This window comes from Dendropsophus ebraccatus, chromosome 3 (genome assembly GCF_027789765.1).
Source record: "Dendropsophus ebraccatus isolate aDenEbr1 chromosome 3, aDenEbr1.pat, whole genome shotgun sequence".
Taxonomy (NCBI): Eukaryota; Metazoa; Chordata; class Amphibia; order Anura; family Hylidae; genus Dendropsophus; species Dendropsophus ebraccatus.
The window spans coordinates 142,936,732-142,960,741 of NC_091456.1; the positions used below are offsets into that span (position 1 = coordinate 142,936,732).

At 44.7% G+C, this 24,010-nt stretch overlaps 1 protein-coding gene across 5 annotated transcripts in view; it reads left to right on the top strand.

Moving 5' to 3' along the window:
• Nucleotides 1-21,227, top strand: part of GTF2H2 (general transcription factor IIH subunit 2) — a 39,038-nt gene extending 17,811 nt beyond the window's left edge. For all 5 annotated transcript variants that reach the window (XM_069962847.1, XM_069962850.1, XM_069962848.1 and 2 more), the window contains exons 4-16: nucleotides 3,484-3,520; nucleotides 3,621-3,707; nucleotides 3,950-4,000; nucleotides 4,444-4,498; nucleotides 5,750-5,855; nucleotides 13,383-13,473; nucleotides 13,650-13,737; nucleotides 14,930-15,037; nucleotides 16,452-16,515; nucleotides 16,701-16,804; nucleotides 17,281-17,383; nucleotides 19,074-19,113; nucleotides 20,567-21,227. In XM_069962847.1, the coding sequence (XP_069818948.1) occupies nucleotides 3,484-3,520; nucleotides 3,621-3,707; nucleotides 3,950-4,000; nucleotides 4,444-4,498; nucleotides 5,750-5,855; nucleotides 13,383-13,473; nucleotides 13,650-13,737; nucleotides 14,930-15,037; nucleotides 16,452-16,515; nucleotides 16,701-16,804; nucleotides 17,281-17,383; nucleotides 19,074-19,113; nucleotides 20,567-20,686 (1,054 nt within the window). In that variant the 3' untranslated portion in view covers nucleotides 20,687-21,227. The remainder of the gene's footprint in view (nucleotides 1-3,483; nucleotides 3,521-3,620; nucleotides 3,708-3,949; nucleotides 4,001-4,443; nucleotides 4,499-5,749; nucleotides 5,856-13,382; nucleotides 13,474-13,649; nucleotides 13,738-14,929; nucleotides 15,038-16,451; nucleotides 16,516-16,700; nucleotides 16,805-17,280; nucleotides 17,384-19,073; nucleotides 19,114-20,566) is intronic.
• Nucleotides 21,228-24,010: the final 2,783 nt, after the last annotated feature.

Sequence of the window (24,010 nt, forward strand, 5' to 3'; positions counted from 1 at the left end):
ATGGGGTACCGTTCTACTCAGGAGAACCTGCTTTACATATATTGGGGTGACATTTCTCTCCTGTTCCTCGAGAAATTGAGAAATTTCAAACTAAAGGAACATATTATTGGAAAAAATCGAGTTTTTCATTTTTACTGTCTACTTTTGAATACTTTCCTCTAATACCTGTGGGGTCAAAATGCTCACCACACCCCAAAATAAATTCTTTGAGGGGTGCACTTTCTAAAATGGGGTGACTTATTGGGAGATTTTACTCTGCGGACACTACAGGGGCACTGCAAACGCACCTGGCGCTCGGAAACTTCTTCAGCAAAATCTGCATTGAAAAAGCTAATTGGCGCTCCTTTCCTTCTGAGCCCTCCTGTGTGCCCATGCAGTGGTTTATGCTCACATATGAGGTACCTTTTCACTTAGGAGAACCTGCGTTACAAATTTTGGGGTACTTTTTTCCTCCTGTTCCTCATAAAATTGAGAAATTTCAAACTAAAAGAACATAATATTGGAAAAATTTGAGTTTTTCATTTTTACTGTCTACTTTTGAATACTTTCCTCTAATACCTGTGGGGTCAAAATGGTCACCACACACCAAGATGAATACTTTGAGGGGTGCACTTTCCAAAATGGAGTGACTTATGGCGAGATTTTACTCCGCTGGCACTACAGGGGCACTGCAAACGCACCTGGCGCTCGGAAACTTCTGCAGCAAAATCTGCATTGAAAAAGCTAATTGGCGCTCCTTCCCTTCTGAGCCCTCCTGTGTGCCCATGCAGTGGTTTATGCCCACATATGGGGTACCATTGTACTCAGGAGAACCTGCGTTACAAATTTTGGGGTACTTTTTTCCTCTTGTTCCTCGTGAAATTGAGAAATTTCTAACTAAACAAACATATTATTGGAAGAATTCGAGTTTTTCATTTTTACTGTCTTCTTTTGAATACTTTCCTGTAATACCTGTGGGGTCAAAATGGTCACCACACACCAAGATGAATTCTTTGAGGGGTGTACTTTCCAAAATGGGGTGACTTATGGGGGTTTTTCTCTCTGCTGACACTACAGGGGCACTGCAAACGCACCTGGCGCTCAGAAACTTCTTCAGCAAAATTTGCATTGGAAAAGCTAATTGGCGCTCCCTTCCTTCTGAGCCCTGCTGTGTGCCCATACAGTGGTTTACGCCCACATATGGGGTACCGTTGTACTCAAGAGAACCTGCATTACAAATTTTGGGGTGCTTTTTGTCTCATATTCCTTTTGAAAATGAGAAACTTTAATCTAAACGTATATATTATTGGAAAATTAAAATTTTCAATTTTTTTTACTGCCTAATTGTGAATACTTTCCTCCAGCCCCTGTAGGGTTAAAATGCTCATTATACCCCTAGATTAATTCTTTAAGGTGTGTAGTTTCCAAAATGGGGTCACTTATGGGGGTTTTCAGGATACCAGACTTCTAAATCCATTTAAAAAAAGAACTGGTCCCTAAAAAAATCAGTTTCACGAAAATGTGATAATTTGCTGATACATTTCTAAGCCCCATAACACCCTAAAAAAGTAAAATATGTTTACCAAATTATGCCAGAATAAAGAAGACATATTGGTAATGTGACTTAGTAACTAATTTATGTGCTACGACTTTCTTTTTTTTAGAAGCAGAGAATTTCAAAGTTCATAAAATGCAAATTTTTTCAATTTTTCATGATATTTTGATGTTTTTCACAAAAAACACACAAAATAGTGACCAAATTTTGCCACTAACATAAAGTGCCATATGTGACGATAAAACTGTCTCAGAATCGCTAGCATACGTTAAAGCATCACTGAGCTATAAGAGCATAAAGTGAGACAGGTCAGATTTTGAAAAATTAGCCTGGTCATTAAGGCCCAAACTAGCTGCAGCACGAAGGGGTTAAAGTTTTCCTGTCATTAGAAAACAAACATTAAACAGGTGGCAGAGACATATAGGAGCGAGGAAATCCAGCAACATCCAGTTAGCAGCAAAAGTCCAAAGTCTTTATTGTATATCCAAATACATATGGCTGTATTAATTTGGATATGCAATAAAACGTTTGGACTTTAGCTGCTAAATGGATACTGTTGGATTTCCTCGCTCCTATATATGTCTGTATGCTGGTAATTGGGATTGCTGGCCTCACAGCATACATCCATCTCTCCACAACACTGAAGGACTATAAAGCTTTTCAGGTTCTGTTGGACAGAGACGTCAAAAGTTTTTATAGCTCCGGGGTCTGAGTGTTTAGACCGAGACTGATTACGAAAGTCAGCGGGAGGTGACCTTGTTGCTGTGCATTTCTCTCCCTATTCTGTATCTGTGTGAGAGAGACGACTCTATAGACTTAGGGTCGTATTAGACCCTGCTTACCGAGACTATTACGCGGCTCAATAATTGTTTAGCTGCATACATTAGCTGTTAATGGTCCTGGTGTTCTTCTGCCCTGTGCTTGCTTCCCAGAGCCGCAGCTGTAGCTTTAAAGGGGGTCTCTGAACTGACAGGCTGCACTGCCACTGGCTGCAGTGGTCCTGGCCAGTGACTGGCAGTGCGGCCTGTCCGTTCTGAGACCTACTCTGAAGCAACAGCGGCGGCTCTGGTAAGCAAGCAGAGGGCAGAAGAACACAGGGACCGTGGACAGGTAATGTATACTTTTTTTTTTTTTTTTTTTTACACACAAAGTATACATTACCTGTCCCTGTGTTCTTCTGCCCTCTGCTTGCTTACCAGAGCCGCCGCTGTTGCTTCAGAGTAGGTCTCAGAACGGACAGGCCGCACTGCCAGTCACTGGCCAGGACCACTGCAGCCAGTGGCAGTGCGCCCTTTCAGTTCAGAGACCCCCTTTAAAGCTACAGCTGCGGCTCTGGGAAGCAAGCACAGGGCAGAAGAACACAGGGGCCGTGGACAGGTAATGTATACTTTTTTTTTTTTTTTTTTACACACAATCGTCAGATGACGACCGCGCATCACTATTACACGTATTGATGCGCGTCCGGCGGCCGATGACTTTAGATCAGGACCAAAAGACACGATAAGCCGATGATTGTTGTCATCCACTGATGTTGTATCTATCACACGGGAAGCCATAATAGTCCTGATTTGTCTGTTTACTATTGCTCTGTGTAATAGATCCTTTACATTATGCGCCCCCCTTGGTCACATGATATAGCTGAGAGAGAATGTAGTTCTTGTGAACATTCTCCTGAACGGCCATGGTGTGAGCACTCGGACCCCATCTGATCTCTGTGACATGTCAATTATTTTCTAATGCAGGTACGCTAATGAAATAAATGGGATTCTCTGTTGTAAAGTTATAAATCCTAAATGACTGTGACCAACATCTGCATCATACATTGTAGTATTAGAGTGGACAGTAGATGGTGCTATTGTTCTCCTTTTTCTGACACCTTGATTAGTGTGATATAAAAAGAATAGTATTACTCCGGTTTCTTAATATGCATTGTGTGTCTGATTTTACAGAGTGTTTGAACATCATGGACAGGTTCGCCTTGGAATGGTAAGCATTAACTAGGTGCACTTTCTATCCAGACTTTTAAAATGTCATTGAAAGTAAATTTAGGGTTGTATGTACATAATAATGCAAAATCTCCCCCCAGATGCGACACATGTTTGTGATAATTGATGCATCCAGAACAATGGAGGAACAAGACCTGAAACCCAACAGACTTACTAGCACCTTAAAAGTAAGCAATGGTATCTTTTTATAAAATATTGTGTTATTTTTATTAGAAAAACTTTACTACTAATATATTTCCTGTGACGTATCTTACTGCACACCATTTTTCCTGTTGATCAGTTCTCTTTAAATTGTGTTATTAGATCTAAAAACGAAACACTGTACCAATAGTGTCTGCTATCCATTATAATGATAATACTTTAACAGTAATATTATACCAGTCTATTCATGTCTTTCTATATCTTTAAGTTGCTGGAATATTTTGTGGAGGAATACTTCGATCAAAATCCTATAAGTCAGGTACAGTATGTATAATACTCTTATCCTAATTGTTTTTGCTGATTTGCCAGAAGGTTAAAAAAACAAACAAACAGTATTGTACTTTATATACATGCAGCCTCTTGTTTTTCTTTGTTGAATTACTATATGGTTTAGCTTTCCGTATGACATGTATTATATGGGTTCCCATTATGTTTTCTCTTTCATCCAATTTTTTTTCAGAACTTTCAAACTTATGGTTTGCATGGTTCTGTGAAAACGAGTGTCATCCATTATGAAAATGTAATTCCTCCTGTGGTAAAAGCTTTGTTAGCTTCAAGCATACCGGAATATGTTATAGTGGCTGCTCAGGAATCTTAAGTCTATTGTCACACAGAATGAATGTAGTTTTTGTGTATATCTTTGATCAGGAAAGCATTGCTTCTCAATATATTGTAGCTTTTCATGATTTTTTTTGTTTTTAGATTGGTCTCCTTATCACAAGGAATAAAAGGGCAGAAAAGCTGACAGAGCTTGCAGGTAAGATCCACAAGCATTTTATTCTTCTGGATTGTTAGGGTGCTGGCGGTGATGAATTTGTAGCCATGATTAACTCTTCGCATTGATACCATATTAGGGTAGTCTCATAGTGTTAAATATGCAAAGAAGGGGTCCGTGGAGCCTCAGTTACGAGTCTCAAAATATGGGAATAGCCAGATATCCACGGACCCCTTCTTTGCATATTCAAATTTTGTAGGGGGCAATCAGTGGAGACTCTTAGATGAGTGCTCCATTGGATTTTTTTCACTGATCTCCCTGAGCTCAGTGATTGTTGTGTTTTGTTGGTCTATTTTTCATTTCCCCTGATAGCCAGAATCCTGCTCCACACTGACGAGGGGCAAATACCCTGAAACAGCAGTCTGTGGATAGATGCCTAGCCTTGGTAACCCTAGTCTTATGTTGTTACCCTCGCAACAGAGTTAGACTTTGACTTATAGGGACCACCCTGGTTTTTCCCTATTTAGGTCCCAATGCTCGCAACAGAGTGAGGACCTGAGGGGCTACGTATCAGGGTGGTTTGGTGCTCTCCCCACTAGGAGGCACCCCTTGGCAACAGGCTTCCTTCTCTGGAGAGAGGGATATCTGGCTATTCCCTTGTTTTGAGACTCGCAACTGAGGCTCCACGGACCCCTTCTTTGCATAGTCTTATACATTGGGAAGTTCATATCATATCTCTGTCCATCTATGGACAAGTTTAGAGGTGCTTCTTAAAGCAGATATGTATAGAAATCATTTCAATCCTCTTCTGTTACTCCCCGCTAAGTGGTGGTACTGCTGACAGCCACCATACACAAAATAAAAGTAGGTGCCATTTGTACAAGTTATTTTTAACCTGCTAAAACAATGTGACAGATTTTTGTGACAAATTTTGGCGTAATTACTGGGCCTATTACACAGGGTTATTTTGGCCTGTTCGGCCAACAGGCGCCCCATGTACAAGGGCCCTTAGACTAACTGGCTTCCCCCGGGACAGTAACGTAATTATCCATATATAGTAATTATCCTTTTATGGACAGATATATTATTGGAGTTTCCCTTTGGAAGCCAGTAATATGTCCCACTGTATCTTTGGCAGTGAGATGTTACAGCCTTCTGTATACATTGGAAGTCCAAGGCCTAAACGTGATATCAGTGTTAAATATGTGTGTGTATGTGATGTGTGTGTATGTGATGTTGGATGTATTTATTACACTAAGCAGCATCTTTTTTTCTTTCTTTGAATTCCTGTAGGCAACCCCAGGCAGCACATAACAGCATTGAAGAAGGCTGTAGACATGACCTGCAGTGGCGAGCCTTCGCTCTACAATTCTCTCAACCTTGCTTTGCAGACACTAAAGTCAGTACCCGCACACAGTAAAACTGAAGTGAAAATAACTAAAATATTCTGATAGGAAAAAGACTTTCCAAAATGTCCAGGCTAGTCTTACCCAGCCAGGGTTCAGTAAAATGATAATGACTGGCCCATGCCGTACCCAGTGCTCTGTCTCTAGAATCAGGTATGGCTTTGGGTATAAAGGGTACATAGCTAACAGGGCACAACGACGGTTTAGGAATGAAAGTGGAAGCGTCGGCTTGAGACTAATTTTGGCAAAAGGGGATCACATTACTAATACATTTTTTTATATATATATATATATATATATATTAGATACACTTTGAATATTCATTGTAGGACATTTTGGATATTGTAAGGTCTTGCAGCTTTTTTTTTTTTTTTTTTTAAATTCTCAATTTTATTCCTTTTTCCATTTTATAAAACAAACAAACAAGCAGGGGCAACAGCACCACCTTTACAAAGAGGCGCAGGCCCATAAATTGGACATGCAAATACAGATGAATCAAAGAACAATCATATGTCAACAGAACACAGAGCGTCCGCCGCTCCCAGTGGGTGGTAGTGTCGGCACTTACTTAAAAATAAGGGAGTGAGCTAGCGCTCAATCAAAAAGATTCCTAAAAGAAACCGGGGGGGGGGGGGGAGAGGGCAAAGAGTGAAGAAAAAAGAGAAGAGGGGGAGGAGGAAAAAACGAGGGGGAAAGCAGGCGGGCCCCCATGTCAGAGGGGGAGAATAGGGGGGGAGGGGGGAAAGAAGGGGAGAGGAGGGGGCAGTCCCTCACTGTGCCATGAGACTCCGGAATTCAGCCGATTCAGTGAATTGATCCCAATAATACCATGTTTTGTAGAACTGAGAGTCGCGGCCATACAACTGTGCCGTGAGGTCCTCCATTCGTTTGATCTCTTCCACTTTATGTACCCACATAGAGGTGGTGGGGGGATTTACTTGGCGCCAGAGAGCCGGAACGCAGGCCCGGGCCGCATTGACCAGGTGTCGGAGCACAGAACGACGGTAGGATTTGAGGGGGATCTCCGATAAATGCAGGAGAAAGAACGATGGAGAAAAGGGGAGCCGACGGTCGGTGAAGGTGGAGATGATGCGCCACACTTCCTTCCAAAAAGGCACCACCCTAGGACAGCTCCAGAAAATATGTAATAGGGAGCCCTCTCCACCACAGTTTCGCCAGCACAGGGGAGATACGTCCGGGAAGATCCTATGCAGCCGGGTAGGAACCCGGTACCATCTGGAGAGAAGCTTATAACCCGCCTCCTGGAGACGAGAGGAGATGGATGAAGAGTGCGTACAGGTGAGAACCCGCTCAACCTGTGACGCCGTGAAGGTAATATTGAGGTCTTCCTCCCAAGCGGTGAGGTATGGGGGTGGTGGCTGTTCTGGTGGAGAGCCCAACATGGCATAAATGAGAGAAAGAGTGTGGCGTAGAGGGTCGGAGCCCAAGCAAAGAGACTCAAACTGAGTAAGTGGCCGTGTAAAGCATGAGGGGTTAGGGAGAGACCGGAGAAAGTGGTGAAGCTGGAGTGCTCTCCAGAATCCAAGAGGTAAAGGATCAGTCAGGTCATTGAGCGCAGAAATGGAAAGCCAGGTCTGACCCGTAATGAAGGAGGAAGCCCGAAAGTTGCCCGTTCGGAGCCACGTGCGGAAGACCGGGTCCTCAACACTAGTCGGAAAGGAGGGATTACCTAAGACGGGAAACAGAGGGGAGGGATGTGGGCCCAAGTAGCCCGAGGACAGGTGTTTCTGGCAGACTTTTAGGGTCGGAGCGATGGTAGGGTGTGAGCTCACTAGACTGGAGGCGCCAGGTAGCCACGGGGCTGCCAACAGGGAAAGAGGGGACAACGCCATTTCCAGGCACACCCATGCTTTCGTGGGTGCATGGCGGTGCCAGTCAACCACTCGAGAGAGGTGGGCCGCAACGTAATAGTGGTAGAGGTTAGGAAGTCCCAATCCCCCCTTAATTTAGGCCGGTTTAAGACTAGCTTTGCCAGTCTGGGCTGCTTATGTGCCCATATGAACCTGGTGAGAATGGACGAGAGTTGCCGGAAGTAGGACATAGGCACCGCCACAGGTAGGGCCTGGAAGAGGTATAATAGGCGAGGCAAGACGTTCATCTTGAAGATCGAACAACGCCCGAACCATGTGAAGGTGCCCTTGTGCCACCGCAGCAAGTCTGCCTCAATGCGCCGAAGCATAGGTGGAAAGTTTGTCTTAAAGATGTCCGATACTGACGGCGTCAGGTGGATCCCTAGATACGTGAGAGATGAGCGAGCCCAGCGGAAGGGGAAAGAAGATTCCAGCACGGAGACCCCGGCAGCGGGAAGGGTGAGGTTGAGCGCCTCAGATTTCTGCAGATTGATCTTATAATGAGATAGGGCCTGGTATCGCGAGAGTTCTGAGAGGAGGTTGGGGAGGGACACCGAGGGCTGTGTAAGGAAAAAGAGAAGATCATCCGCATACGCCGCTACTTTGTGTACCCTCTGACCCACAGATATTCCAGAGATGTCCGTATTATTCCTAACGTGTCGGAGAAAAGGTTCCAGTGTCAGGATGAAGATGAGAGGGGAGAGAGGGCATCCCTGCCGCGTGCCATTTGAAATAGGGAAGGAGGTTGAGAGAAGGCCGTTGACCGAGACCTGGGCAGTAGGGTGAGAGTATAAAGAGCTAATCCACTCCATCATATGCGGACCGATGCCGATATGTCGGAGGGTGGAGAAGAGAAAAGGCCAGCTGACTCGGTCAAAGGCCTTCTCCGCGTCAGTAGATAATAGAATGGAAGGCAGGGGTGAGGAGCGGGCGTAGTGAATGATGTTTATTGCCCTAGTAGTGTTATCTCGGGCCTCTCTCATGGGCATGAAACCAACTTGGTCTGGATGTATAATGGGTTGGAGGAGGGGGGTCAGGCGAGCCGCGAGGATCTTGGAGAAGAACTTGAGGTCTAGGTTTAGGAGGGAGATAGGCCGATAGTTTTGGCAATGGGAGGGGTCTTTGCCTTCTTTGGGAATTACAGAAATGTGGGCACGGAGAGAGTCGGCAGGTAGGATGGAACCGGTGGAAATGGAGTTGTATGCGGCCAGGAAATGATCTTTTAAGAGGGGGCCAAAGCACTTATAGTAGGGTAGGGTGAGACCATCCGGGCCAGGAGCCTTTCCGGAAGGGGAGGTCTTAAGAGCCCATTCCCATTCCGCGTCTGTGATGGGGGTTTCAATGGAGGAGATGCTGTCCTCGGGAAGGGGGGGAAGGCCAGAGTCCCGGAGGTATGCGGATATCGAGGAGTTGAGTGTCTCAAGATCGGCACGCGTTTGGGTGGGAGCAAGGCCGTATAGATTCACGTAGTAGGCGCGGAAAGCTTCAGCAATTTGGGGGGTTAAAGAAAGTTTAGAGCCGGAGGCCGCGGCCACCTGGGGAATAAAAGATCGGGCTCTTTGCGACCGTAAGGCCCGAGCTAGAGTCTTGCCTGGCTTGCTGCCGAACTCAAAATAGTGACGACGGCAGCGCGCCAGTGAAGCCTTTGCGTTCGCAAAGGTCAGATCCCGCAGCTTACCCCTTAAAGTGGCGAGTTCCATCCCAGTATCTGCGGCAAGTGACCTCTTGTGTTGTTTATCTAGTTCCCCGATTTTGGACAACAGGGCCTTTATCTTGGCAGAACGGTCCTTCTTAAGGCGGGTAGCTAACTTAATAAATGTGCCCCAGATGAAGCACTTATGGGCCTCCCATACCATCAGGGGAGAGGAGTCTGCAGTGGTGTTGGTGGCAAAATAATTGGTCAAGTCTGTGCGGATGTTAGCGAGGATCCCGGGATCTCTGAGTAGAGTATCGTTAAGTCGCCAACGCCACGTTCGGGGTTGCGGTGGGTTGAAGGCCAGGGAGATGGAGATCAAGGCGTGATCGGAAAAGGAAATGGGATCAATAGTGGTAGCTGTCACGTAATCAAGGTAAGAGTGAGAGAGAAAGAAATAGTCAATGCGCGAGTAGAGGTTGTGGGGGTTGGAGAAGAAGGTGTAGTCCCTATCCCGGGGGTGATGAAGCCTCCACACGTCCATCAGTTGGTAGGAATGTAGAGTTAGTTTAGTGTGGCGAAGGGACGAGAAAGAAAGTGAGGAGCGGCCTGAGGAGGAGTCTAGAGTCGGGTCTATTGCCATGTTGAAGTCGCCACCGAGAACAACCATACCCTCCAGAAAATCCTCAACTCCGGCAAGACAGCGTTCTAAGAAGGCTGGCTGGCCTGAGTTAGGGAGATAGGCTGTGCCAAAAGTGCATAACGTACCTGCCATTTTACCTTTCACGAAGAGAAATCTCCCCTCCGGATCCGACACCTGATCAATGAATTCCCATGGGGCAGTGCGAGAGAATAAGATGGAAACCCCTTTCGTTTTGGAATCGGGTGAGCAACTATGGAAGACATCAGGGAAATTGCGGTCCGTCAATTTCTGTATTTGGTCCGCACGAAAGTGCGTTTCTTGGATGCACGCCACCGAGGCTCGTTTGGCCCACAGAAGGCGCAGCAGCGATGAGCGCTTCTCCGGAATATTCAGGCCCTGTGCATTGAGAGAAACACACAGAACCGAGGACATGGCTCAGTGAGGGGCAGCCGAGGAGGGAGAAAAATAAAAAGAAAAGAGAGAGAAGGGAAGGGAGGTGGGAGAGAGAAGGGAGAGAAGTAGGGAACGGGGAGGGAGGGGGAACCGAGGCAGAAGGGCAGGGGCCCACACGAGAGGGGAAAGAGAAAACCACTACGGGTATCAAAGACCCAAACACTAGATCTGGCAGGGGCCGATGCGGTCACCAGTCAGAAACCAGTGGAGAGAACTGGCGAGGAACGAGGAGGAGCAGGCCAGGTGGGGGAGCTCGGGCAGAACGCTCCCGAAAATGAGGTAACTAAGGGATCCAGACTGTAACCAGCCGGTATGGTGAAGTCGAGGGTTCAGAGGGGAGAGAGAGGAGGGAGCCAGGAAACCCCAGGAGAATGCCAGGGAGTGGAAAAAGGGAGAAGGAAGATTGGGGGTACAGATACACCCCAGAGAGGGCACACACTCATATGAGCGGCATCGACTCGGGGTCTGCGCATGCCTGTACACCGAGCCAACCACTGAGGGAGGAGGAAAGTCGTCATATCCTCGGCGAGTCCTGCAAAAAATCAACAGTTAACCAGGGAACAAAGTACCAGGGATAGGAAGGGGGGGAGTAGGAGCCAGGGAGGGGCGGGTCGTGGAGGGGGGAGGTTGGGGGAGAACAGCTTAAGGAGAGGGCAGGGGGAGGCGGGGAGAGGGGGGATTGGGGGAGGAGGGGGGGAGGGGGGGCGGGGGGTGGGAAGGATACAGCAGCATACAAATAATCATCCGACGGTGGGATACATGGATACCCTATACGTAAAGGGGGGTGAGAGTCATAGCACCGGATATCACCATGTTGCCGTTGTCCCTATGATACGAGAGTCTTTGGTATCCCCAGCGTGGCCATCGCTCGATGCAGAGATGGGGTGACAGCAGATGCCGAGCCGCGTCAGATGCGGGGGGACCGGACTGTGAGGCAGGGCGGGGGGGGCGGGGGAGGGTCGGGCATGAGTCCCCAACTGAGAGGCGGAGAGGTAAGGCACAGGGCGAATGTAGAGGGAAGGAGGGGGAGGAGGGGGGGGGGGAGGGGGGGGAGGGAGGGGGGGGAGGGAGGGGAGAGAGGGGGGGGGGAGGGGGGGGGGGGAGAGGGGGGGGGGGAGAAAAGGCACTGGCAACTGAAACTGTGGCATGCCGTCACCAACAACTGTAAAGGCCATGTGGAGAGCAGTCCCACGTCTAGTCCCCAGGTTAGTAGAGGAGAAACTGGAGAAGCCGTCGTCGGAGGGTGACCAAACGTGCCAACGGGGGGGGGGGGGGGGAGGCTCAGTAATAGCAACAGCAATCCAACAGGGCCCCCTTTGGGGCTAGTAACAGGGTAGAAAAGGCATCTCTCCCTTATCGACTTCTTGAGGTGGTCATGCACCAACACTGGGTAAGCAACCTGCTAACCCCCTGTTAGCTGGCGAGTCCATGGAATAGCGTGGGGCAGTCAGTCTCGTGGCCAGCTGTGTCAGAGGCACGAAGCATAACGGGGCCCCTCTTCAGCAGATTCCAACCGGGGGGTGCGCGGGAGAGTGAGGGTCGCGTTGGCGTGGGGAACGGGGTCCCCTCCTCATCGGTGATCGCGACCTGCGTGTCTCCGCCCGTGGGGAGCGATTACCTGGTGGAGGGCCAAAGGCCGAGGGCGGAAGGGCCGGGAGTGTCCAGTCTGGCAGGTGCAGCGAAGCAAGGCCCAGCAGCTGAAGTGCGCCCGGGAGATCTGCGGGTGTGCGGAGTATGTAGGTGGTGTTCGCCTGCCGTATAATCAGATGGAAGGGATATCCCCACCTGTAGGATGCCCCAGAATCACGGATAGCGTCCAGGAGAGGCCGCAGCATCCTGCGCATGGCTAGGGTGCGCCTAGATAGGTCAGGCAGAAGGGTGATCTCGGCTCCTTCGAAGTCCATAGGGCCCAGTTCCCATGCTCTCTGGAGCAGCGCCTCTTTCTGCTGGTAATAATGGACGCGACACAGCACATCTCTGGGGCGGTTTTTCTCCTGTGGGCGCGGGCCTGCCACTCTGTGTGTCCGGTCCATCTCAATATGGGTATCCCCGGGGTCCCCCAAATACTTATTAAAAATGTACCGCACTGTACCCGTGAGACGATCCGGGCCAATCTCCTCCGGGAGACCGCGAATCTTGACGTTGTTACGTCGGCCCCGGTTCTCTAGGTCGTCCACATGGAAGATCAGATCCCGTAAAATGGCCTCCTGTGTGTCTACTCGGGGGGTCAGAGTGGTGACGGCCTGGTCTAGTGCCGCCTGCCGTGTCTCCAGTCCGGTTACAGCTGCTGCGACTGCCGTGATGCCGGACTTAAGGTCTGCCATGTCGCCAGCATGGCGTTCTTCCATGCGGGCTAGCTGAGCCGTGAGGTCCTCACGTGTCGGGAGGGCATGAAGGAGAGACCTCACCTCAGTCAGCAGCATGGCCGGGGTCAGCAGGGAGCGCGGATCCTGATCAGTCATGGACGGGGAGACTGCATCCAGCTCTAGCGGTGTCCGGAGGATCTCCGGGGTCGTCTGACTCAGTTCAGGGAAGGCGGGGGTCGCTTTCTGTGCGGTGCTCCTTGTCACAGGCGCCGCGGCCATCTTGGTGCGTTGCTGGGACGTCGGCGGGGTCTGCCGGACCGGACGGGCGAAGCGGGCCAGAAAGGTTTGTGGTGTCACCTGTGGCGTGCAGGGGGTCTTCCGTGACCCGGTGGGCATAACGGAGTTGCGGTAGTGTGGGAAAAAATCCCGATAGTGCAGAGCGTGCCCGGAGCTCAGAGCAAACGCGTCCTCACACAGCGATGCTCAAGCCCCGCCTCCGTCTTGCAGCTTTTTATGGATAATATGTTCAGGTACATCTTCATAGTCATTATACAAATATTACACATTTAGAAATATTTAACTAGTTGATAATTCTTGCATTAATCTTTATGCAGACACATGCCAGGACACACAAGTCGCGAAATATTGGTGATTTTTAGCAGCCTGACAACATGTGATCCCTCGAATATATATGACATCATCAAGGTATGTGCCATATAATATTTGTTCTAGTCCTTTGCACTACATCTTGTTCAGAGAATACAGAGAAATGTTTGGAAACCAAAAACTAAACGGTGTTTTACATTTTAGAGAGATTTAGAGTTAGATGAGCTGTAGAATTTTAACAAATAATATTATTTATTTTCTTCTTCTACCGGCAGTCCCTGAAAGCTAGCAAAATCAGAGTATCCGTTATCGGGCTGTCTGCGGAGGTGCGTGTCTGCACTGTACTCACTCGGGAGACTGGAGGTTAGATACTGCCTTATTGTAGGGTGGCGTAGTTGTAAATGTCCTTTGTTAAAGCGTTTTTTTGAGAAATTGATGGCCTAGCCAGAGGATTGTCATCAGTCATCTATTTATAAATTGTAGCGCCCGCACTGCACAATAAATAGGAGGCTCAGTTCCCTTTTGTGTTTCATAAGAAAGATTGCAGCACTCACCACTGTTTTTGCAAAATATGCTTCTCTAACCCATTTAAGGAGAAGTCCGGCGAAAATTTTTATTAAAGTATTGTATTGCCCCCCAAAAGTTATACAAATCACCAATATGAACTTATTACGGGAAATGCTTATAAAGTGCTTTTTTCCCTGAACTTACTACTGCATCAAGGCTTCACTTCCTGGATAAAATGGTGATGTCACGACCCGACTCCCAGAGATGTGCGGGCTGTGGCTGCTGGAGAGGATGATGGCAGAGGGATGCTCAGTGTCCCTCCAGTGCCCTGTTTCCCTCAGTGTCCCTCTGGCATCATCCTCGTCAGCAGCCACAGCCCGCACAGCTCTGGGAGTCGTGTTGTAACGTCACCATTTTATCCAGGAAGTGAAGCCTTCATACAGTAGTAAGTCCCTAGTAAGTGTGTATTGGTGATTTGTATAACTTTTAGGGGGGCAATACAATACTTTAATAAAAATTTTCACTGGACTTCTCCTTTAAGTGCTCAGACAACAGCAAACTCTGCAGCAGGTACCAACGCTAGTTTGTTCATTAGGCTCACAGATAACAGCTCTTTAGACACAGCAATGTGCCGTACTTTCGCGAGAGTACAGCACAGTGCTGTGTTTGAAGAGGAGGACGGCACAGCCTGAAGCAAGAGACGCCCTCTGCAGCTGATATCATGGCACAGAGTGATGACTGCAGAGTGCAGCCATGCTGTGCCCTCAGCCTTCTGGTGGCTGAGCTTTGTTCCAAAGTAAGCTGGCCCGGAGTACTCCTTTAACTAAACCTGTGGCAGTCTGTATATTGTCCTATAAAATCCTATTGGCAGTCTGTATATTGTCCTATTGTATAAAATCCTGACTGTGAACTAGGAATTTTACATTATCGTTCATATTTCCATCTTGTGATTTCTAGTATTATGCCAAGTCTGTGCAAATGGTTTACTCTGTGTATTCTTCTTGGTGAAACTGCAGTTGTACGCTAACTTCTCTGGTTTATAAAACAGGAGTTTATCATGTAATTTTGGATGAGAGTCACTATAAAGATCTTCTGATGCACCATGTCAGTCCTCCTCCAGCAAGTAACACCTCTGAGTGCTCTCTGATACGCATGGGTATGTGTCTAGTAATACCTCGTCTTACTGGGCAATATAATGTGTTAATGGTATCCAAGCAGTGAATGAAATATGTGATCAGTGATAAGAGATCATTCTCACAACCAACTTCTCTGTGTAGTTATCAGCATTTATGTCAGCACTATGTGCCAAATTATAATGCACATGGCAATTTTTGTTGGTTTTTCCTAAGCATTATGTTGAAGTATGTTAAAATGTGAATGTTTATATAGGAGGAAGTATGGATAATGGCAATGGCTTTTTGAAAGGAACACAAAATATGCAGAATACAGTTTTTTGGGGAAAAAAAAATCACTGGGTCATAATGACATTTACTGTATTTCAAACAGAAATCAGTTTTTGCTGTATGCATGGATAATTGAGAAAAAAAGTTTTAAAAAAATGTTTTCATTTTTTTTATATAGATTTTTTTGCATCAGCAGCATGGGACAATGCATTGTTTTGCATGACAATGATTTAATTTAGTTAGGCATTTTTTTTCTTTTTATACCATGGAGGAAATGCTCAGTTAGGAATGTCATAGATCTTTCAGAAGTCTTTAGAGTCCCATTCTTGTTTGAACAGGCTGACTGTTCACTAACCGTCCAGAACTCCCATCATTACCATTCAGTGTAGCATGACAGACCCAAACATGTGTACCATTCAGTGTAGGCATGGAGACCCGAGCTTCTGGATTTACAGAGAAAATGTCCACTGATCCAGAAGCAGGCAGTCACAACAGTTACACTTTTACCTGTAGTAAAAGTAACTTTCCCCTGTAGATCATCAGGCAAACCAGTTAGCCTATCTCAGATTGTTACCAGACATCTAAAAAGATGAGAGGAAGAAAAACTAAAACATAAATGCTACACTGGCCACAATTCTCTTTGTCTTTAATTACAGTTTCTTTCCCTTACTCCCATAATTGTCGTGCACTACCTGTTGTTTCCACTAGAGGGAAGTCATTACTATATGTATAAAACTAGCAAAAAATTGCCCCCTAGTGGTAGTCTTATAAATTTACCAAATCAATGAGAAAAACTGTACTCTTCAATTTTTATACTAGTTTATTACCACAAAAAGAAATAATAATGAGTATACTGAAATTATATTGATGGCATATTGTTGAGGTATGTCTGAGTTGCAGGGTTGCTGTGCTGTTCCTTTTCTCTTGGCTCGCTTTGCAGGCCTCTTTGGTTCCCCTTATTTTACTCAGCAGTCACCTGCACTACATTTGGAAGATTGACTAGAGCCATTAGGAGGTGGTGTGGTGTTTTAAAACATTACTTCATCATTATTCTAGCCATCAGCGGAATTCCTAATAATATGACATCTGTGCATATCCTCAAATAACCACTGTGCTAAACACTGAGTTCTGAATACGGTGGTCTTAAAGTCTCTTCTTTTATACCAGGTTTCCCTCAGCATACTGTGGGTTCTCTCTCCGATCAAGATGCAAAGCCGTCATTTAGCATGGCGTAAGTCTTTATCTACACCTTACCTAATGAAAGACAATAAGTAGGAATTGATCAACTCTACCTTTTTTGTGGTTTGTGCCAATGCAGTGTGAAAAAGATGATTACTGTGCTGGAGCTTGCTTCTCATTCTTTACAGTATATGATGCATATTTACAGCTTATTATTTTTTTATTTTTTGGGTGTAGGCACCTGGATAGTAGCAGTGAACCAGGTCTCACGCTTGGTGGCTATTTCTGTCCTCAGTGCAAAGCAAAATACTCTGAGCTGCCTGTGGAATGTAAAGTTTGCCGTAAGTATACATTTATTTCAGGAATTTTCAGCTAAGAGAATATCAAGTACTGCTACTCAAACACTGTTATCTGTAGCCATTTATTCTACCCAACATATATTAATTCCTTGAAGCATGAAGATGCACCAAAAAGTTCAATAAATGCCTTAAGGTGTCTTTTAGTGGGAGCCCTCATTGTTTATTTCTAGTGGGTTAAACTCTGTTCTGGTCATGTGATGGACTCCCAGGTTTATGGCTTGTTAGAAGACACAGCTCTGATAACTGCATTGTAACGCTAAACTGGAGTTCAGAAAAAAATCTGCAGGCGATTGTGTACTGTGCTAAGCTGCAGAATTCAAGACTTTGAGTATACCCAGCTATAGTAGATTGAGTAAACTATAGCTGAATTTTCTTAGGTTGACTACTATGACTTTGTGTCTCCTGTTTATTTCCAGTACACAAATTTGTATTATAGTATTACATTGTTTCTTTTGTAGGCCTTACATTAGTGTCTGCTCCTCACTTGGCTCGGTCGTACCATCACTTATTTCCTTTGGATGCTTTTAAAGAAGTAACCCTTGCGGAATATGAAGGGGAGAGGTAGTTTTCTTTCTTAATAACCAAGATAATTTATATGTCTGCATGTATGTGATGTAGTGATACATATACACATAATAGACTATATACACACATGCACTCACAAGACTATAGCCTAAGTAAAATATAATGCATAGGTGAAGAAAACCCAGGAGCCAAGTAGTTAATGGATGATTTTAAATGACGTGTTACGCCTGCTGTCAGTGATTGTCTGAAACGTTCACAGAGTACCAGATATCTTACCATCTCAGTGCATTGACAACAGGATGGCAGCAGTAGTGCACCTGACTTCCAGCTTTTTTTTAACCATATATAGGTATCTGCAAACAAAACCCACCAACTATTAGTCATGATTCAGAACCTTTGTCAGCTCATTGTCATAGATTAATTCATACTTTTCAAGTTAGCTTGTATGAGAGAGCTGTGTCTATATGCAGTGTCACATTGTGATGCTGTTTGCACCTCATGTTTGAATAAAGCTATGACTGAGTTGACATGGTGGCTATGAATGGTTGAATTGTGAGTAGTAACATTTATTGCACATGATGTAGCAGACACCATGCAGTATATTATGTATTTGCCTATATGGTTAAGTTAAACTTTTGAAGCCTCTCTGAAATAATCTCACACATGCATGGATTATTGAAGGGTACCTATCGTTTTGCTTTTACAGCAGATTGCCTTTTCAAACCACAGCAGGTTCTGCTCCTAAAGCGAGCCTTGTACAGAACTGCTGGACGCACCATTACCTTGCATTGTAAGTATATTACAATGCAAGTCTATGTCACTTCCGGCAGTTCCGTTCTGCCTGTATTGCAAAGCTCTAACTTTATGTGCTCTTTGTGCTGCAGTATTTTTGAAATTGAGGGAAATGGTTCAGTATTGTATAAAACATGAATGAAGAAGGAAATATATTACCTACCTACAGTGCACTTGTTATGCTGTTGTTTCCATTCACTTTCTAAAGAAGTTCCAAACATAGGCAAGTGATGGCTGAGTAGGGCCAGTGCTGCTCCACCCCCATGAGCGAAAAGGGATCTCCATTTTCAAGATCAGTTAGTTAAAGTGACACTGTCACCTCCTTTTTGCATTCTGACATCTCTACACAGGTGTAAAGGGTAAATTAAGCGGTTTTCATACTTTATTTTATATCATACGTCTCATACGTCATGCTGCTTGTTCAAGTACAAAGTCATCTTTTATCAACTGCAGATTGAGTTAAGTGGACGGTGCCTCGCGGCATTAGCGCCACTTAGCCCTGCCCACAACGCCACAGTTGGCCCTGCCCCCTCGCCGGCCATTGGAACAGGCTGGCCGAAAGGTCTAGAACCCACCCCCTTTACGTCGGTCAACCAATGGTCGTCAAGGGGGTGTGGCCAATGGTGCTGTTGTGGGTGGGGCTAAGTGGCGCTAATGCTGCGAGGTCACGCCCACTTAATACAATCTGCAGTTGATAAAAGGACACTTTTTACTTGAACAAGCAACAAGCTAAATTAACCCTTTACACCTGTGTAGAGATGTCAGAATGCACAAAGGGGGTGACAGTGTCACGTTAATTATCACCTTCTGAATTTAGCCGTGTAATGTACTTGGCTATTTTAACAGTCCCAAGTGATTGTGGTCCTGTGAATAGGTGATAACTTCAAATCTTAGGATATCCCTTTTGAATTTTTCTTCTTTCATCTTTTCTTAGGTATTGTCGAGGCTGTGATGGAGAACTGAATGATCAACAAGTAAGTATTTTAATTTGAAACACGGTAAAATAGAGTGTGCAGATACAGATTCACATCAATGTTTACATCCTAATTGACTTGAATGGTGGCACTTTGATGTGGAGATGTCTTTATGAAAAGGCTGAGCTGCAGTAACAGATACAATCTCAGGACAGGTGTGGTGCAGTTTTTGGGCAAAAGCAGCCATGTCTTTCTAATCCTGGACAACCCCTTTAACCTCTTAAGGACGCATGACGTATCAGTCGCGATCCCGGGTACCGTGTGTAGCCCGGGACCACGGCTATTAGCGGACACGGTCCGATCGCTGTGCCATGGGGGCTTCTAGTATAAGTGTAAATTTACGGAACATATATTTGTTAACAATGGTTTGAATTTCTTACAAGCCATCAGATAAAAGAAAAGTTATACGTTACATATCGTTGTAATTGTAACGACTTGAGGAACATGCATAACAAGTCAGTTTTACACCAGGGTGAATGGCGTAAGAACAAATACCCCCCAAATAAAAAAAATCGTTTTTTTTGTTCAATTTTACCACACATTGAATTTTTTCCTGGTTTCGCAGTGTACTTTATGCAAAAATTCAGCCTGTCATTGCAAAGTACAATTAGTGACGCAAAAAATAAGGGCTCATGTGGGTTTCTAGGTGCAAAAATGCAAGTGCTATGGCCTTTTAAACACGAGGAAAAAATGAAAACGCAAAAACTAAAATTGGCTCCGTCCTTAAGAGGTTAAAGGGGTTATCCACCGAAAATCTTTTCTTTCAAATCAATTGATATCTGAAAGTTATATAGACTTGTAATTTACTTCTATTGATAAATCTCAAGTCTTCCCATACTTATTAGCTATTAAATGTGATGCAGGAAATGTTTTATTTTCAGTCTGACACCGTGCTCTCTGCTGACATCTCTGGCGATAGGAACTCTGTCTCGGTTTTCTATGAATCCCCATAGAAAACCTCTCCTGCTCTGGACAGTTCCTGTCTCGGCCAGAGATATCAGCAGAGAGCACTGTGTCAGACGGAAAATAAAACATTTCCTGCAGGACATACAGCAGCGAATAAAGGTGGGAAGACTTGAGAATTTTTAGTTAATAAATTTTTAAGTAAATTAAAAAACTATGTAACTTTCTGACACCAGTTGATTTGAAAGAAAAAGATTTTTGCTGGACAACCCCTTTAAGTCCTGCCTCATTTGCAAGCCCCCCCCCCTCAGCTGATTACTAGTAGACAATGCAACTGGTAATGAACCCTGTTCTCCTTAGGATTATTAAAAGACTGCTTCAGGAACATGAAAAAAATCAAACTCTAGGGACAAATTTATCCTCCATCTATTTGTATTGTTCAGTTCTAGGTGGAGTGTTCCTTTAAAACTTTCTACTTTTGAGAGGTACCACTTTGCCAATAGATATGACTACTAATAAGATGTGTGTTTCTGTTTCTATCGTTTTGCAGGTTTACATTTGCACAGTATGTGACTGCGTCTTCTGTGTGGAGTGCGACTTGTTCATTCACGATTCCTTGCACTGTTGTCCTGGATGTATGCATACACAGCCAAACTCATTGGTATCATGATGTCGTTGATGAAAGACAGACTTGTCTAGTGCCATGGCCATCACCTTTGATATGTACATATACTGCATATACAAAAACATTTGAATTCTGTGAAATCAGCAACTAATATGGATGTACATTCTCTATTGACTGCCCCTGGTGTGTGGTACAGAACTGGAGTGTTGGATGCAGAAATATGAATGAAGATGTAATGTTTTATTATCTGTTACATCGCATAGGCTTTGCCCATGACAAGTTCCCTTCGAAAGCTTTGGGGGAAAAAAATCCCCATTACCTCTGATTTCCACCAGCTTGTATTCTCCCAGCAATGGCTGCAGGGTGTGTGTTCTCTGACATGTCAGCCACCATACGTTCCGTAAAGCAGAAGACGAGACTCATTGGGGAAGGCAATGAGTTTTTAAAAATGTCTGACATGATGTCCAGCTTTCTTTGGACGACTCTTGTAAAAGTGACCTACAGTTCAGCATATTTAGATACTGTTTTTACATATTGAACTGATTCATGTGGATTCTGATCAGTTTATTAAACGTCTCCCTCTATACTGACACGTCTGTTGTAACATTTTTCAGTATAATTTGTTTTTATTTTTTGTCTTTTTTTATTCATATTCAATCAGTTTCATTTTGAAACAATAGATTTTTTTTTTAATAATAAAGTATAACATTGCAGTACTTTCTGCTAAAAGTTAGCATGTGGTGATGGTGGTGACGTTGAAAGAAACAGGCTATGTTCATGCAATGTACAGACAATGGCCGTTGTTTGACACTCAAAAACAACAGCCATTGTTGCATTGAAATCAGTGCACAATGGCTGAAAATAATTGATATGTCAATTAGTTTAACGGCTGTTGTTCAATACATTGTGTGAACAATGGCTGTTGTTTGAATTGACTTCAGTGCAACACATTTCACTATGAAAAGAGCAGCCTTTGTTTTGGTTTAAAACATCGTCCGTTCTTTTCATTAACTGTAAGTTGTGTAAGCATAGTCTTAAAAGAGAAGCTAATTTTTTTTTTAAAGTATTGTATTGTATGGGGTCGTAACATCACCATTTTATCCAGGAAGTGAAGCCTTGATGCAGTAGTAAGCTCAGGGAAAAAAAGCACTTCATAAGCTTTTCCCGTAATAAGTGTATATTGGGGATTTGTATAACTTTTGGGGGACAATACAATACTTGAATAAATATTTTCGCCGGACTTCTCCTATAAAGGTAAGTAAGTGTTGAAAAGTCAAATTCAATATATAAGGATGCTTATACACAAAATCAGGCTTTGTTCACACATGGCACTTAAAGTGACACTGTCACCCCCTTTGTGCATTCTGACATCTCTACACAGGTGTAAAGGGTAAATTTAGCGTTTTTCATACCTTATTTTATATCATACGTCATGGTGCTTGTTCAAGTAAAAAGTCATGTGAACAAAGCCTGATTTTGTGTATAAGGCTAGGTTCACACTGCGTTTTCAGCATCCGTTTAACGCATCCGTTTTTTGCAAAAAAAACGCAGGAAAAACATTGCAAAAAACGGATTCATTTGTGTGCATCCGTTTTTCCATTGTCTTCCATTATAAAAAAAAAAGGGATCCGTTTTTTTTGGCGGACCAAATCGGACCAAAAATTGTTGCTGACCCTATTTTTCTGGACGTTAAAAAAAACGGGTCCGTTAAACGGATGCTGAAAACGCAGTGTGAACCTAGCCTAAGCATCCTTCGATATTCATGAGAAGCATAAAACTCTGCCCACCAGCTGCTGATTGGCACTTATCTATCCATGCTGTGTATATGCAGTCAACTGTCTATCAGCAGCTGGGGGTGGGGGGGGGAGGGGTGCGGTAAGCCTCCTATTCTCCTGCACATTAGGAGATTGGCTGAACAAAATGATGTAAGTAATACACTAATCTGTTCAGCATTTCTGTCACTGATTTATGCTGCCTTAATTTAAGGCAGCATAAACCTAGTAAAAGGTTCTCTTTAATAAGTGTTAATTATGCATTTTTGCAGCAAATTGCGCAATAGGGCTATTTTTACTGTGATTCTGGCAAAAATCACAGCAAAAATAGGGCTGTTTTATCTCTAGAATTACACATAATTAGTGCTAATTAAACACCATGTGGTAGATTTATCAATCATGGTGTAAAGTGAAACTGACTCAGTTGCCCCTAGCAACCAATCAGATTCCACCTTTCATTTTCCAAAGAGTCTGTGAGGAATGGAAAATGGAATCTGATTGGTTGCTAGGGGCAACTGAGCCAGTTTCACTTTACACCATGTTTGATAAATCTCCCTCCATGTGTGAACATAGCCTCATGGGACAAATGAGTATTCCTAGGAACTAGAGATGAGCGAATTGCTGATCTCAACAAACCAAAGCGCTTTGTTTGATCAACGCTCCACTCATCAAGCCTGCAGCCTTTCAGCGCAGCTCCGCTCCCAGCCACTCCACCCCGGGTGCTGGGGGGAAGCTGGATCCAATCTTTGGAAACTGGAAAAAGTTTCCCAAAATTGGATCCAGCTTTTCCCAGCATCCTGGGAGGAGTGGCAGAGAGCAGAGACTATACATAGCCAATCCCCCCCCCCCCCATACAGAGGTAGATGCCAGCTTTACACAGTCCCTGAAGACCATAGGAGTAATTGCTGATTGAAGGATAAGGCCACTTGGTGGTTAACCTGGCCTCCTGGAAAACATTGTTTCTTTTTTCTGGTAGAATGACAAATTGGATCTTAATAGTTTTCTAATCATTCAAATAAAAATGATTTTTTAAATAATATTTTATACCCACCCATATTTTAGTCTTTGTAAAGTCCACTTTCTAGACCTAATACTCTTTATGGTCATTAGAGAATGAGGTAGAATAGCTAAATAGAATGGCTCCTGTTAAACCACAAAAGCAAGGTCCAGTGCCAGAATGTTGATTTTAGTTTTTCCCCCTTTATTTAGAAATTACAAGGCATCGAGACCACTGATCTTTTTACATAGTCACATGTCGCTAACACTTTCTAAACTATGACTACTTGTTATTATTTGAGGGTGTGACCAGAAGCACTTAACTGTGTAACCATGGCATTTTAGGGCCCATTTACACTACGGATTTGGCGCTGAGATTCCGCTCGGAACACCCGCCCCGCACCGAATGGTATGTCTTTGAATGGGAGGGTTTGTAGACCTCCGCTCTCCGCTCAAAGCATTGACATGTCAGTTCTTTGAGCGGAGGCACGAGCCCTCCCATTCAAAGACATAGCAGGTGGGGTTCCGAGCAGAATCTCTGTGCCAAATACGTAGTGTAAAGGGGCTCTTAGGGTACCTTAAGTCTGAAAATACTTGTCCA